Raw genomic sequence first — 16787 nt, 5'->3', positions numbered from 1 at the left:
AGGTTCTTTAAAGATTGATCTTTAGGGCCACTGGTATTCAATAAATTAATTAGCTAGTCAATAAATTAATTAGCAATTCCAGCTAGGTAGGAATTGCCATTGAAATATGCTGCTCACATAGAAGCAGCGTGTGAAGGATCTGGATAACACATTAGAACAACTGGAGCAATCCTGAGAAATTATAATGGGGATGCACTCTAGACAAGGAAAATACTGCCACATGGTGTATCAAATATTCTCTTTTCAACAGAGATAAATTAGGCATTAATGCCACGTTTTTTAAAAAATATATTTATTCCAATGGGAACAGATAAAAGAAAAGTTTTACTAGACTAATACAGGAAATGGAGTGCTATTGCCTGAGAGAGACTGCCTGGCTCACATGATTAATAAAATTTAAGAGGAAATCTGTGCCTTTTAAATTTTTTGGGCTACACATTATAATTAGGAAGAAGAGCTCATTAACATAAAGCAGTTGACTGTAAAAGGATCCAGCTATCAAATACAGCAAATTTGAAAATTAGAGGTTAGGAAGAGGTTTTCAAATGCCAGAGGAGTGAATTTTTGGAGCATGAAATTCCCCTACTCCTAACTAGCTAATTTAAAGGAGGATCTTGAAGACTTTCCAAAAACCCCACACTTCACAGTCTGCAGTGAAGGGAGATGGACTGAATGACACAGACAGCTGGTTTGTGTGGACAAATTACTTGATAAAGGAATAAAAGTTATTACTGACTTTGTGCACAAGCATTAGCGATCATGTATTAATCAGGTATTTTTCACTCTTTTGAAGCAGCCAAGATGGTTTAGCAGGATCCTGAGTTTTTAGTTTATTTTTTTCCACAGCTGGCTCATTAATCCATTTCTAGAGAGATCAGGATTACTTCCTGCAGTATACAACCATTATTTCCTGAGATGAACCAACTATCAGCCATTGTGCCTTAAAATTAGACCAGAAAATTTGCCCATCCCCATTTAAATGAGGTTTAAAGATCATGCTAACACGGCAAAGACATGAAATGCAAAGTACAGGCCTTCCATTCTCTTCTTAGCCAGCACTACTGTGACTTTTCTGGCAAATAATGCAGACAACAATAATACTTAGCACTTACTGTGCATGATGCTTCTCATCTTCAAAGCACGTTACAATTATTTACTGCCACTTAATCTGGAAAAAAGCATGATTTCAGGCCGTCTTCTGGCAGCTTGTGTGACAAAGTTAATGTCATTTGAATCAACTCTGTTTGTATTTAATAGGATAGAACTGCAGTACTTCAGCTCCAACGCTATTACTCCATTAAAAGCCAATTACAGAAATTCAGCTTTCCCTGAACTTATAGAGCACGGATATTTTTTTTTTTAATTTATTTTTTTAAATACAGACGAGATCTATCGAAACACTCGATCCGAGTTCAGCCTTTCCATCTCCGACATTCGCGATCGCCCCGAGCGGGGCCGCGGTACCGCCTGCGGGCGGCAGAGGGCGCCCGAGATGTGTCCATCGGCCACCGGGCCCCGCGGCTGGGCGCAGAATCCGCGATTTGGGCCCCGCACAAAGTGCCATTTGTCACTGCTAAACACACGAGGAGCGGCGCCTGACTGCTCTCCATCCGCGCCACTTTGGGGATTTAAACTCTAGTGCTGGTAAATCCGAGCGTATTCTGTTCGGGCCGTTGTGTATTTAACAGGATGGCAAATGGCGGCGCTATAATAAAGTCGGGGCAATGCCAAGCATAAGCGCAGGCTGGGTGGAGGAAGGATCGAAGGCACCCCCCAAGGAGCTGATGAAAAGCTCAACATGAGCTCTGGCAGCACAGAAATTCTCCTGCGACCTGGGCTGTCTCAAAAGCAGCGTGGGCAGCAGTTCGAGCAAGGGGATCCTCCTCCTTTCACTTTGGTGTCACCTCACCTGCAGGCCCTATGGCCCTAAGGAACAAAGGACATGGCGGTGTTGGAGCAAGCCCAGAGAAGGTCACAAAGATGCTCTGAGGACTGGAGCAGCTCTGTGCTGGAGCCAGGCTGGCAGAGCTGAGGGTTGTGGTCTGGAGAAGAGAGGCTCTGGGGACACCTCAGAGCCCTTTCCGGGGCCTAAAGGGGCTTCAGAGAGCTGGAGAGGGACTTGGGACAAGAGGAAATGGCTTCAAACTGAGAGAGAGCAGAGCTAAGAGTAGAGATTAGGAAGAAATTCTTCTCTGTGAGAGTGGAGAGGCCCTGGCACAGGTTGCTTAGAAAAGCTGTGGCTGCCCCATCCCTGGAAGTGCTCAAGGCCAGGTTGGTTCGGAGCAACCTGGGATAGAGGGAAGTGTCCCTGTGCAAGCTGGAACAGTATGAACTTTAAGGTCCCTTCCAACACTCTCTTCTGAGAGTCTATGATTCTATGAAAAAAAAACTCTCGAACTTTTTCCACAAAAAGTAACTCTATTAAATTCATTATAGTACATTGACTCAGTGACCATCACTATTTCAGTCTTCTCCGAGTCTTTGAATCTACTGCAAATGAACTAATTTTAAGTTGTTCCCTTAATAAGTAGCTCCTTTTGCTATAGATAAAGCATTTTGTCCAAACTCAAATGAGTGATTGTGACTTTTGGCTCAATCACATCCACATGAAACCTTTTCAAGCCACCTTGCAGCAGAGCTAGGAAGGGAACAAGTGGGATGTAACCAAAAAACAACAATCACCACCTGGTAAAATCATGGCCGCTCTCAAGTGCCACAAGAGGGATTGCAAAGCTGTTTCCACTGACAAGGATTTTAGCAGTTGAATGTACAAGGGTTGTCAAAACGTAACCTGAATACAGACCTAGTAAGAAGATGAGGCTGAGAATTAAAGAGGAAAGTAATCTACAAATGGCAGGCAGGGTTTGCAAACTGAAACCACGACTTGCACTTCAGCCCAGTGGCAGAGAGCTCACATATCACATCATGGAATTATTGATGAGCAAACACGGGCGCTGCCAGGCCTGGCACAGGTGTACCTGCTGTGGTGGCACTGCTTCAGCCCAGGCTGTGTGTGGTACATGTGCCAAACCTGGCTGGGGTTCCACCTAGGCTTCTGCACCCAAAGCTTTATTTCCCCTTTCGAGGTTGCCACCTTTCACAGGCGTCACAAAAACAGAGGGACAACTTCAGCCTGCTCACGGCTATCTCAACAATGGATCTGGTGAATATTCATTAAATTCTGTTATTAAACGGATCTGACCCCAGTGAATTCTTTGGAAATGGGTCCTGTGGTCTTCAGGGCGCCCCACAGGCTCGCACACCATTACCCAAACCCTGAAGCCTTGCACAAAGAGCTAAATCAAACATGACCCTGTGCCCGCTCGAGTGTGCACCAGCCCCAGGTGACAGGGGTGTGGTGTCCCCAGAGCGGGCCCCGGGACAGGTTCGGTGTCCCCGGGGCAGCTTTGGTGTCCTTGGGACACTCTGAGAGTCCCCGGGGCAAGTTCAGTGTCCCCGGGGCAGTCTGAGTGATCCCGGGGCAGGTTCGGTGTCCCCAGGGCGGGCCCAGTGTCCCCGGGACAGGTTGAGTGCCCCTGGGGTAGGTTTCGTGTCCCCAGGACACTCTGAGTGCCCCTGGGGCAGGTTCGGTGTCCCTAGGCCACATTCGGTGTCCCCAAGACACTCTGAGTGACCCCGGGGCAGGTTCGATGTCCCTGGGGCAGGTTCGGTGTCCCCAGGGCAGGTTCGGTGTCCCCAGGACACCCTGAGTGTCGCCGGGCCGCCCCACCGTGCCTGCTCACAGCACAAACACGTCGGGTTTCCCCACAAGCCCCGTAGCGGCCCAGCCGCTTGTGTGTGCCGGGGGCAGCCACCCCCGAAGGAAGGAGCGGTGACAGGAGTGCCCTATAAAGCCGGGACAGGGCATGGCCGTCGAGTCTGTTCACCTTGCCTACAGCGGCGGGGCCGGCAGCCCAGGGCGGCTCCCAGAAGCGCACCCAGGCTCGGCAGCGCGGCCGCGGGCGGAGGAGGGGCCGCCGCCTCTTTAAACTTGCCGTGAGGGCCGGGCCGCCCCGCCCGGGGCAGCGGGGTCCGCTCAGCGCCCGGCGGGGACGCGCCGCCCCCGGCACCGCTCCCCTCAGCCGCGGCCCGGGCGGGTCCCTCCGGCCCGGAGGACGGCGGGGCCCGGCCGCGGGCTGTGAGGGGGCCCCGCCGTGCCCCGCGGGGGGGCCGGGCAGCGCCGCCGCCTCCCGCCCGCCTCAGCCCGCCTCCCGCCCGCCATGGCCGCCCGCGGAGCCGAGCGGCGCCGAGCCGAGCGCCGCGGCAGTGCCGGGGTCTGGCCGCTGCCTGGCAGCGCCCCGTGAGCGGGGACGGCGGGCGGCGTGTCCCTGCGCTCGGTCCTGCCCCCCGTCCTCCTCCCGGAGCGGCGATGAGCGAGACCCGCGCCGGGGGAGTCGCCGCCTAGACCGGCAGCCAGGATGGTGCCCCTGCAGCCCCTGCCCCTCGTCGTGGTCCAGGGCGTCCTCCAGCTCGTAAGTCTCCATCCCCGCGGCCCCCGGACTCTCACGGGGGGCTTGGCGGACACCGGTGCCTTCCTCCGGGAGTGCGGCGGGCGCGGTCTCCTCTGGAGCCCCGTTCCCCTAACCTGCCTCCCGCAGCCCCTAACATATTCTTTGTTTTCTCTTTCTTTTTTCCAATTTTTTTTCTTTAATTTTTTATTACTTGATTTTAATTAAGCGGGCTTGCCTCTGTTCGCCCCGTTTGGGAGTGCGGGACGCTCGCAGCCCGAGCCCAGCGCGGCCCCAGGGCCGGGATGCTCCGGGAGCCGCCGCGGAGCTGGAAAACACCGCGAGCAGGGATGGGAGGGATGGGGAAACGTGTTTGTGTGTGCCGAGCACCGCCGAGACTGCCCGCTCCCGGAAAGTTTTCTGCTGGCCACAAGCGCCTTTTTTTTCGCGTGCAAGGTGTAGCAGGGCGCGCAGGTAGCGCTCGGGAAGCTCCCCCGTTAGTTCGGGCTTGCTGCAGCGCGCCCCGGGTGTTTCCTTAATTTTTTATCAGAAACTGTGGGACACGCCGGTGCTGCGGTGAATGTTGCTGTGCATGCGGTGGGGGAATGCGGGGACTGACGTGGCGGCAGGGTGAGGTGCAGGGTGCGAGATTTCGGGGCGCTGAATGAAGGGAGGGAGGCGATGCCAGGTGCGCGGTGAGACGGGCGAGGAGCGCGACTTCTCCAACCTAGTGCCTCATCCGTGGGGCGCTGATGGTACAAACGGACTGATGCTCCTGTTCGTGAGAAAAAAAAAAAAAAACGTGTTTGTAAAAGAGCTTGGCCATCTTCACTTTTATTTCGGAAAGATTTTAACCGCGCTTGCTGTTTTGGAGGGAGTTCTGGTGTTACTCTCACAAATACCTCCGCTGCAAAAGTTATGCCTGTCTTCCCCGGCTTGCCTTGGACGCGAAAGTTTGTCACGAAGTAGTCAATAGGGAGTGTGTAATAAACCCTGAAGGGATTAAACACCCTCCGTAAGAACTGGAGTCTAGTGTTACAGTGTGAGGTGATTGATTAGTTTTTGAGGAAGCTTATGTCAAATTCTAATCCGGTTTTGGATTGTGCTTGTCGTGTAATGTTTTTTGCTCCAGCACTTTATCATAGCAATGAAGTAGCGAGCTGCAGCCCTGCGATAAGGCGCACATTTCTTTCACACTCCCATCCTTTTGGACAATAAAAGGCTGTTTACATTCTTCACATTCTTGCAGCCCAGTTTCCAACTAAACAACGCGCAGGGGTGAGAGATGGGGAAAGGAGAGCAGCAAATGGATTACAAAGTTGCTGAGCAGGAGGGAACTAAATAAAAACTCAAACCTACAACCTCTCTCTCTCACTTGCACCATCCTTTTTTTCTTCCTTTACTTTTATTTTTTTTAGAGCTACCAAAGGGATCAATTGGAACTTGCAGCGTCAGGGATGGGGTTTGTTGTGCTGTGTTTTATAGGTGATGTTGGGAAGTTGCTTGCTGTGAGTGTGTGAGTGAAGGCTGACTAAATGAAGCAAAGTTGCTGCTTTGAATCAAACAAAAATCATAAATAGCCACTGTAGGGTCTCAGGTGGATGTGGCACTCAGCTCACCCAGGAGGATTCATTTTTTTCTGCATTTTTTAGCTACAAACAGCAAGGTTTTGGAGTCAGTTAGTTTTACACCTTTTGTAAGTTAGTTTAAATAATAAAGTAAAGCAAAATGAGAATGTGTGAGATTTTCAAGGCATTTTAGGTACCTTTTAACACTAACATACTACTAAAAAGTTGTGTAAATGTATTTTGGCATGCTTTTACCAGAACACCTGATTTAAGTTACAACTTATTATAAATTATGAAATATTTTATGTTGGTGGTAATGCATCGAATGCAAGTCTGTGCTATTCTTTGTGCTCTGGGCAGAATTTGGAGGGACTGGTGACTTCCTGGAATCTGATGAGCAGGTTTAGAAGAGGGGCATTGGTATTACTGATTCTTGACTTTTTCTTTCCTTTTTTAACCAAAAATCAGTGTGGATAATATTAATACTACAGTGAAGGCTCAGCATTTCAGCCAAGAAAAAAAAAATCCTGGGTTTCAGTGATGCAATAGAGCAGCATTTCAGTAAGCCAGAAATGCTACCATCAAACCCTTCCTGCTGGGGCAGCCTTAATTTTTTATAAAATCAGAGTTCTTAGAATGGGAAATACTTTGGCACTGCCTTTCAGTGAAGGGAGAAGTGCTTTTTATTTTAATAGATTGAGCTTCAAATGCTGTCTGTCCTTTCAGATATCAAAGTGTGCTGTCTACTTACCTACTTGTTAAAGATGCATAAATTAGGATGAAATCCATGTGAAACTTCACAAATCTGAGGAGATTATGGCAGTGTCTCACTGAATTTCTGAAAGCAGTGTTAGGTGATTCTTTGTATGCTGCATCCACATTGCTCAGTCAAAAGTTCATGTTTTATACTTTAAAGACAGCATAGATATATTTTTTAGCATGTTTCTAGATTATTATTTGATTATTATATGGGGTACCAGTATGCATGCAGCAATTGCACATATAAATTTCCTAAAATATTCTGCATATTTGGATATGTTAAGCAGTAAGGAAGGCTGCTGTTGAATCAGGTTAAGGTGCTAACTTGCTCCTGTATAAATTCATTAATTTTTAAAGCCAGGTTTACCTTCTGTTGACAATATGGAGCAAAACAACAATTTGCAATGCACAGTCAGTGCATGTCTGGGCTGTTATTGATAAGAAGATGAAAAATTGCTGTGTTGTGTTATCATTAATAGGTGCTCTTGCTTTACTATTAATTTTCAGTAAGCTTTTCCAATTGTCACATAATTGCTGAATGCCCCGTTAGTTATCTCTTTGGAAGTAATGGAGTTCTACACGTTGGGAATTAAAGTGTGTGAAGCATTAGGATAATGCAGTTTACAGAATCCCTGTTGGTGTTTTGTTAAGTCAGCTTTAAATACCTCTAAGGAGGAGGGGGAGCTTCTTCTACTTCCCTGCAAATATGAGTTGTTATTTTAAAGAATTCAAAAGCTGTCACTGTCCCTTTGTCTAGGCAAGGTGGAGTTTCAGGCACACACAGTCCCAGGCAGGACCTGTGGTTCTGGGGTAGCCAGGCACTGGAACTCTTGGTTTATTCTCTCATCTCTGTGGTCTGAAATTGGGAACGGCTCACAGCAGCGTTTTCCTGTGCTTATAGTCAAAGTTGCTTCAGTATTCTATCAATAAACTCTCTTTAACATTAGCATTGGGCAGAGTTGGTACTGCATTAGAAATTTAGGAATCAATCGTTTTACAAACCCTTAAAAGCAGCTGATGTTTTTTCCTCCAGCACTGTTTATATAGTTGAGAAGTAATTAAGAAAAAAAACCAAAGGTTGTTAATTTAAAATTTTTCTCCACCAAGTTTAGCAGTATAGCATTTGACATGAGTGAAATTCAATGACAGATTGTTTGTCTTGGAATTTCAAAGGCTGAAAATGACTATAACCAAAGTAGATTTTGACAATGAAACAAAATTTTTAGAGAGGTTTTTTTTTTCTTTTTTTTTTTTAACAGAATTTAAGGCTCTTAGCAACTTGAGCTGAAAGAATATTTGCTATAGCACAAGGTACTGCTTCATAAGAAGAAATATATTAAAAGCTGAGCTAAAGCTGCCTTTCCATTTAAAATATGCATATCCTGTGAGGTGTAGAAACACAGAGATCTGTTCCTTCTGGCTACTTTAATTTTGTCTCCATAGCCTTGCAAATGTGGTCCAGGTAGCATGCCCTTGCAGTGAGAATCAGAAATAGGCACCATGCAAGACTCTCAGCACCATTTCACAAAGGTAAATGCTTCCCTCTGGTCATCTGGAAGTGCACAGATGAAATTCCATCCCCCCTTAATTTCAGTGAGAACTTTGTCATAAAATGTATTGGACCCAACCTTTCATTTGGCTTCCTCTGGTTTTTTTTTTTTTTTTTTTTTTGATGCTGTAGGCTTTATAAGCCTTGTGTAATAAAGTAATGTAGGTAACTCCAGAATTGCAGGTAATTTGGAGCTGGAGACAGATCAACAAACGCTGGTTTCAGCAGATTGAGAATTTACTGCCCTGAATAAGGAGTTGTGTCTTAAGGTGCATGGGGCCAGGTTTAGTTTGCACGGGAGGTTCCCAACTCAACCTGTGCTCACATCACATCTTTTATCCCAGCTCCATGAAGCTGCTTCCATGATCCTTCTCAGTTTATTTGCAGGTTGACTGGGGCACAGGAAGATCACAGATCCTGTTTAAAATCTGTACTGCAGGACTTCTTTGATGTCCAGTAGGCCACAAGATACCCCAGGCTTGCCTAGGCAAAATCCATGTCTCAAACTTTCCATCTGTAACACGCAAGGGATTTTTCTGCCATTGTAAAGCACCTGGAGAGATGTCAGAGCCGTGCTGTAAGTGTAACAGACAGGGAAGTGAAATGGAAAGATTGGTGGAGCCCCAGTGCTAAAATAGGATGCTCTCACCACTCCCACCTTTGTGGTTTTCCTCCTGCGAGAGGGGAACTCGGGAATGGGAGCTGAAAGGGAGCAGCAGAAACCACTCACTGACCTGGACATTGAGAGCATCAGAGAGCTGCAATTCTACCCTAGGTACACCAAATTCCTCTACACTATTAAAATTTTTTACCTTCAATCAACACTTTACAAACAAAACGGTACAAGGAGAAGCAAGAGCTGCTTGGGAAGTTTGCACTGAGGTGCCAGCAAGCTGCTTGTGGTCCGTGGGTGAGGTGCTGACCTTTATTCGCTCCAGGTGTTGGGTAAGATGTGGTAATTGTGGGGCACTCGCTCTGGTAAAGAGCTGCGGTACGCAAAGGTCAGCGCTGCTCTGCGCTGAGTGGTTTTAATACAAAAGCTGGGATTCCATGGGTGGGGATTGCCTCAACAGTGAGCTGTTGTGGTGGTCAGGGAAGCCTGTGGCTTTGGATCTTTCACACCTACTTGTCAATGTGTCAAAGCCGGAGACAGCGATGAAAAAGGAAGGGTTTTTTCCGGGTTTATGCAATGCAGGACAGTCCATTGGCTCTGCTAATCTGTTTTCGTGTTCTGATTTTTGCCCACACTAACACACCGCTTCACTATACCCATTACAAAACACAAACACCAGCTGTAAAATCTTTGCTAGAGCACATCTAGCAGAACTGGAAAGCAGGAAGGTGGAAGTTCCCATTCACGTGGCTGTTACAAATTCATCCTGAGCCTGACTTCCAAAAACATCCTATTCTGAGGCAGCTTCAGCCTTTCACTTCGAATCTTAAATATGTTTGTATTTATTTCCCCAACCCCATTCCTCCTTCCTATTGTGTTTCCATCCCTTCAATTTCCCGCTGGGTGTGTAGCTGTAGTTTGTGTAGTGTGTTTAGGTGCTTAAAGGATCAATCAGAGTGAAAATAAGGGGTGACCTGCTGGCAGTTTTTGCTTCCAGCAGAGCATCACTGCTGTGAAGTAAGTCCAGTTGCAGGTCAGGACTTGGAAAACATTGCTAATTCTTTGGTATTCCCTGTCGGTTCTAAGCTCAGTCACACTTAACAAAGAGATTCAAGGAAACAAATTAGGAGCGGGGAGGAAATGAAGGGCTGTGAAGTTGGGTCAGCAGTTAAGACTGAGTGGTTTTGTCTTTGCAGCAGGGATTTCGGTGCTGGTGTGATGCTCTGCTCTCCCTGAAAAGGCAGAGCTTACTGTAAATATAGAATTGGAACGATTGACTATAATTTAAGGTAGATTTAAAGAGCTGTAAGAGCTGTAGTTCTTGAGATAGGTTTTCTCTTTGTTCCAAATGACTGGTAGTAATAGAAGCTATTATTAGCTGGGAAGTGGAAATGAAAGAATAGGGAGAAATAAAAAAATAGAGTGAAGAATCTAATGTCTCTAAAATCGGGCTTTATGTGCATTGGGGCCAATTATGGTTATTGTATCATTACAGTACAGATCTGAGGCTACTCCAAAAGCTCTCACTCTGCTTCTCCAGATCCAGCATGTTTGGTTTATGTTTACAATCAGTTGTGAATTTCGTGACATTATAGCACTTGTTTTAGGGGATGACTAGGTGTTTCTAATATCATCAGTCACCAATATAAACACTACCTTAATTTCATCTTCCTTTACCCATTATCTAGGAAAATAAAACACTGTGCATAGAAGTGCCCCTATATTTGTTCTGCTATTAAATAGATTTAAGGGGTTTTAGTGGAGAAGGAGCTGACTGTGCTTGAGGCTGACCTGGAGGAAAAAAAAAAGCCCTGGAACTTTGCTGAGGGAATAAGAGGTGAATATGAGAGAGAGAGAAAGATGATGGATGTAAAACAGCCCTGTGGGCAGGAGTGGAGTGATCCTGAGAAGTTACTGCAGGCAGAGAAGGACAGACAGACTGACAGTAATGAGGAATATTCCCACAGTAACAGAGTTCTATTTGTGCATCAAACCCAGGTGGGTGAAATATCAGACATTGAAGTTTTTTGTCATTTAATGCTGCCTGTCTCTCTTTTCCTTGCAAGCACCTGCTCGTTGATTCTGTTGTTCCTAACATGTTTGGAAAGTTGGAATTCCCGTTCCCAGTGGGAGTTTAAGGGTCTCATTGGCAATGGTTTGTTCTCAATCCTTTGAGAACATTCAAAGGGGTTTGTTTCCAATCCTTACCTGTTACTAGTGAGTGTGTTTCTTTGCCATTGGGAGCCTAAACACAGGCAAGGTGTTCTCAAGTTGAATTTTCTCCTTACTCCAGGCAGTTGGGTGATTGCTGGAAGAAAACTTCTGAAATTGTATGCACATAACAGTAATTTATAGTGCACTGTGACTGGAGTTCATGGCACCTTAGAGTCAAGGTGTGTTACATGTGTGTCATTATTATTTGGAGAAACTAAAGAAATAAAATAGAGGCAAATTTCTTATCTCCAGCCCAGTAGACCAGGAGAATATTTTGCATAACTGACTTTGTTCTTCCCTGGCCCATCTCCATCCAAAGGCAAAGAGCTGCTCAATCTGATGTGAACTGGCTGACAACAGGGGCATTTTTGGAGTGATGTCATTTGGATCAAGGCAGGAGTGAAGCCCAGTCCTTCAATTTCTCGAGCAAACAGAGTGCCAGGGAGAGGGCTAAAGCCTGTCTTGTTTTCCACTCATTAAACTAACAAAATGCTAATCAGCTTTGTGGAAAGATTGGCAGTAGATAATGTTGCTGTGGCACCGCTGTCTGATCCGGTGTGTTAGCCTGGGCTGCTCTAAATGGGGTGATTGAAACACCTCGGTGTTTTTTGAAACTGATTCAATTTTGCCCAGTGACTGCTTTCAGTTCTGTCTGTCACCATTCTAGGCAAGGAAAACACCGATGCTGAATTCCTTGTGGGGCTGGGACAAATCCTGTGCTGCAGCTGCTGCTGTGTGCCAGCCTCACTGCTGCCTGCTGCTGAGCTGCTGTGTCGATTTCCAGGCATTGAATTAATCTTCCAGTGCTGGAAACATCCATTTTTTCGTTCATTCTGAGTCAAGCTGCACTGTCTTCTATTGCTGAATGACAAATCCATCAGTCTTCCTCGCCTTCCCCTGGCTTGGGTCTGCTCACTGCTGTGAAGAAGTTTCTGGTTCTCCAGGGAGCTTTTCTAAGCTGCATTCTGCTGGGAGCTGCCTGCTTGCTCCCTCTGTTTCTCTCTCCCTCTGTGCTCCATCTTCCTGAAGTTTTTTTCCAGGCAGAGGATGCTCAGCTCCTCTGGGAGAACCTGCAGCTTCCTTGCTTTACTCTTCCTCCTGGAGATGCCCCTCCATCCAAAGTACAGCAGCCCAAGAGCAGGTAGAAAGCCTGCCTTCCTTTCTACTACTCAGCTTCAAATATTTCATTTCAGTATTTAAAACATATTTTTAGAAACATTTTATTTTATCATTTTTTGCAGGAAACAAATTTTTATAGCTACCTTTCCAGAATCTGTTAATGGTCATCTGTTCACTCCTTGCTGATGCCTTCTGTCCAAGCTGTCTGGTAGCAAATCAATCCAAAGGTTTATCAGATTTGGGTCTTTCATTGTATGATGTATTTCCAGAGTGTTTCCATGTCAAATTGTCTATTCTTAAACTCATTTGTCACAATTCCAAGTCTGAGTGGATATCCCCTTTTAAAGCACCTGATTGGAATATGATGTGAGGATTGGTTTTTAAGGAGCAAGTTTTATAGAACTGTAGATGTTGTAGATTCTGCTCTAAAAAGCATCTGTTTCTAAAAAACATTTTTCCCCTCTGTGTAGGGACACCCTCTGCCTGTCAAGGTCTTATTGTGGCAGTGAGCTGTGTTGTATAAAACTTATATCCAGACCAAGAGATGCAACAAATTGCATTTCTACCACATTACTTTCCTGGGGCACAGAGGTTTTTAATTTCTCTACTCTTTCTCTCCTTCTCCCTAGAACCCATAATCCCAGATTTTTTTTACATCAGTTTTGGTGAAATCACAGTTAATGCCTTTCCTTAAAGTTCTTAAAGAGTGGGAAAGCCATTCTCATCCATCTCACTCTTCAAGTCTTTTCTCATTTTTCTTCTGACTAGAATTCAGTATCCAGCTGGCACCAAGCTAAGCTAGCTTAAAATAATACCAATGTCTTGAGTGTCTGACAGGGGAATAAATGCATTGTTGAGTTAGGACCTATTTGATTTAAATTAAATAAAATGCCTCTAAATGTAAGGATGAAGAAACGTGACATACCTCATACTCAGATCCATTTTATGGTGTTCACCCCATAATCCTTTTATTCAGACATGTGTGACCTATGTGTTATCAGCAATGGGCAGCCCAACACTGCAGTAACCAGGGAATTTAAACTCCATATTTTATTCAACAAAACCTTTTTGTGAGTGTTGGATGAGATCTCTTGCTTGCTTAGACTGAGGGTTCCGTGTTGCTGTTTTTAATACTTGATGTTGAACAATGGAGAAAAGAATGAATTGAAAATAGCAAAATTTGTATTTATGCTGGCTAAGGACACCATTCTGCAGAAATTTGCCTTCTGGTGAGTTTGCAATATTCTTTCAATGAACAGCACAGTTGTATTTTTGGTGGAATAATAAGATTAATATGGGGACAAATAAGTATAATGGCTGTTGTATCTTTCTTGTGTTTTAATGGATTGGATTATCTTGTCCATCCAGAGTAACTATTAGATTTATCTTTAATTTTTTTTCAATAACACCTGTTACTGTGAGGGAGATGGAACTTTTTTCTGTTTAAGTGTTGAAACTGTAGTCCTGAAAATACAACTCAGTCGTCACTGACTGACTTGTCCTACACCAGTGAAATTCTTTCATGTTTTCAGGGAGTATTGAGATAAACTCAGTCTGTGATCAGTTATTAATAAAGCCTGCTGAGCATGTGCCCTGTGTCCCCATTTCTGTCTCATCCACTACAATTATCTAACAGAAATTTAATTATCCTTGAGATCACCAGCTCTGATCCAACTGAAGTGCACAGAATGATTGGACAGTTCTTTCAGTGATGGGCAACAGCATCACAGGAAGCTTGATTTTCTTAGGAAATGGGCTAAAATAGTATTTGAAACAGAAACAAGTTTGAAAGCCAAAACACACCTGCATGGCAATCAGAAGTTCACCAGGATTTCCTGGGTAGCCACATTTTGGTGTTTTGGACAGACATGCAGAGGCTGCAAAAGAGCTTTTAATTTTGCCTTTAATAGAAACACGTGCTGTTGCATAATCTGTTTGGTTCTGACTCCTCAAAATACTCACCTGGAAAAGGACTAGTGATCCATTTCAGTGGGGCAAGAAAACCTGCATAAATTCAGTTGGTTTGTTTGGTTTATCTTCCTTGTTTCCTCAGTTTGAGAATAACATCTTGACTAAATGTGGTCAGGAGTTTTCTACACGCACTTCTGGCAAATTCAGTCATTAAAAGATAATGCAGAGGTTATCAATATAATCACTTTGAATTAAACACCTGCAGATTGTGTGTGGTGCCTGAGAAGGAGATTCAGCCAGAAGGAAGGTCCAGAACAGGGATTGCAGGGGTGCTGCTTCCCCTTGCACTGGCAGACTTTTTAAATGTTGGCTTAAGGTGGAACAGCTTTTAATGACTGATGGACAAACAGGTGGCATCTCCATTCTCTCTGTACAAATAAGCCAGTGCTTATCCCCTGGTTAGGATGGCAGAAGGGAAAATGAGCCTGGATCTCTCAAGACAGTATCAAACTTATCAGAGGAGACAGCATTCTACAGCAGGGTGCTCAGTCCCTGCCCTCACCACGAATGAAACCTGCTTGGATCTGCCTTGAAGAGGTACAATAGGTACAAATATGTTCATTTATTTTGGTGGGAGGTGGAATATGTACAAATTCAGTGGGAGCAGGAAAGTGACTTTTCCTGCACCTACCTGAGAATGTTCTTGCTCCTGCAAAGAGACACTAGAAAATAAAACACAGTAGGAGCATCCCTGCAAGCATTTTTTCCTGTTTTTGCAACCTAAGTCAAAGGTGTGTGAAAACCACATTCTGGATTGGATCCTTTGACAGAAATCAAGGAAGGAATGTCTGGATTGTATCTTGGCAGAGCCCATCCAGGGATTAGCAGCTTGGATGCTTGGTGAGGTGTGCTCTTAAACTAAGGGGAATTTGCAGCCTTAAAATGTAAGGACCACTTGGGTCATGTGTCTTACTGTGGGATTTTAGAGATTATAGGTTTAGGCACCAGTTATGAAACTGGGGAGGAACTGCATTTGCTCTCTGTCAAACTCTCCCTACTTTTGTCATTCTCCTTGTCAGACGGATACCTGGAAAAGTACCCAATGCCTTCCTGTGATGTAGCATTGCTGATGCAAAACACTTCCTAGAATTCTTCCTTAGTGTTTTTTTAGAGGGTCCCATGATGATCCCTAGCTGATGGTATCATATTGTTTAGTTTTTCCTAGTACTATGCACAAAGTTTTCTTATTTCCTTCCCTTTATGCTTAGCTATCTTCTTTTCTATCACTCTTGAGACACTTTGTTCACACTGCATTATTTGCCTGTTCCTGGGCACCTTTTCCTCAGAGATCTGCAACATTAGCACTGTGAGTCACAGCAAGCTTTACCTCTTTATTGATCTTCTGATTCTGGGTGTTTGGAGTAATTTACCTTTTTTTTTTTTTTCTTACCTCTTTCCTGTTGCCTTTCACAGAACATCTAACTGGAAAGATATGTGCTGACCCAATTTGCTTAGACAGTATCTTTTAACCCTGACACCGAGGAGTCTTGGAGAATATGGCAATTTCTCAGATTTAGAAAATGGGCTAGATTGAGGAGGAAGACATTATATTCTGAATAATTATTTTGGAATATTTTTGCTACTTCAAATTGATGCTTTTACTGCCTATACATTTTTATTTTTTTTAATGGGCATGTGATGTAGACAGGTTGGGTTTTTCCTGGCCATCTGCAGCCAGCCCATGAGGATGGGACACTGTGTGTGCTCTGTGGATACTCTGAAGATGTGAACTACGTGACTGTGTTAGCACCATGCACGAGCTCACAGGCACAGCCACAAAAAGGAGAATGAGTACAGCTGGGAGGGTTTGGTCAGCTCAGAGCTCAGGGAGAACATCCTTGTATCTACCAGAAACATCACCAGTCTCATTTCCAATGAAGTTTTTCCATTGCAAGCTCTTCAGGAGTGTCAGTGTCTGGGTAAAATTGATAGTGTCTGAAAAGAAAAATACCAGCAGGAAATACAGATAAACAGATTGTGCTCCTAAGTGTTTTGCTCAGACCTTAATTTCCTATTAAAGAAATATCCCAGCCATTCCCAAGGGACACATTTCTTTGCAAGCAGTGACAACCCTTGTAGCTGGCAGTGTGTAAGAAAAGCTTCTGTTGAAAGAGGCTGTTAAAGGATCACATGTTCTGTTGATATAAACCTGATATTGCTTCAGATTTCCTATTACTGAAAGAAATGCATTTAGAGCAGTCTGTAAAATAGTCCTTTTGCCTGGAACCACCACCTTTTCTCATACAAGTCATCATCTTTAATAGATAAGCTTTCCATTAAGAGCTAGAGAAGGTGCTAGTTTTTCTTTCAGCAGTTAGAAATAAGAACAATAAATGTGTGGGGGAAATGCATCAATTTGGTTAGGAACATCAAAGCGTGTTCCTATCTGAAATATAGACAAATCAGTTCAGAGAAGGCTCCAAGTGTGGAATTATTGACCCTGGAGGATAAGACACAGAATAACCTTCCTAAGCTGTGCTTTGTCAATTTTAAATAGTGTTTGCAAGGTGAATAGTTTAACAGTCTCACCCCCCCTCAGCAAAATA

General features: G+C 44.7%; 1 protein-coding gene across 1 annotated transcript in view; it reads left to right on the top strand.

The window, feature by feature from the left end:
• Positions 1–4331: 4331 nt before the first annotated feature.
• Positions 4332–16787, top strand: part of NXPH2 (neurexophilin 2) — a 35451-nt gene continuing 22995 nt past the window's right edge. Inside the window, exon 1 of the mRNA XM_058028082.1 lies at positions 4332–4472. Within this exon, the coding sequence (XP_057884065.1) occupies positions 4419–4472 (54 nt within the window). The 5' untranslated portion in view covers positions 4332–4418. The remainder of the gene's footprint in view (positions 4473–16787) is intronic.

The sequence above is a fragment of the Melospiza georgiana genome, chromosome 7, assembly GCF_028018845.1.
Source record: "Melospiza georgiana isolate bMelGeo1 chromosome 7, bMelGeo1.pri, whole genome shotgun sequence".
NCBI lineage: Eukaryota > Metazoa > Chordata > Aves > Passeriformes > Passerellidae > Melospiza > Melospiza georgiana.
This window is presented reverse-complemented; position numbering and strand designations above follow the sequence as displayed.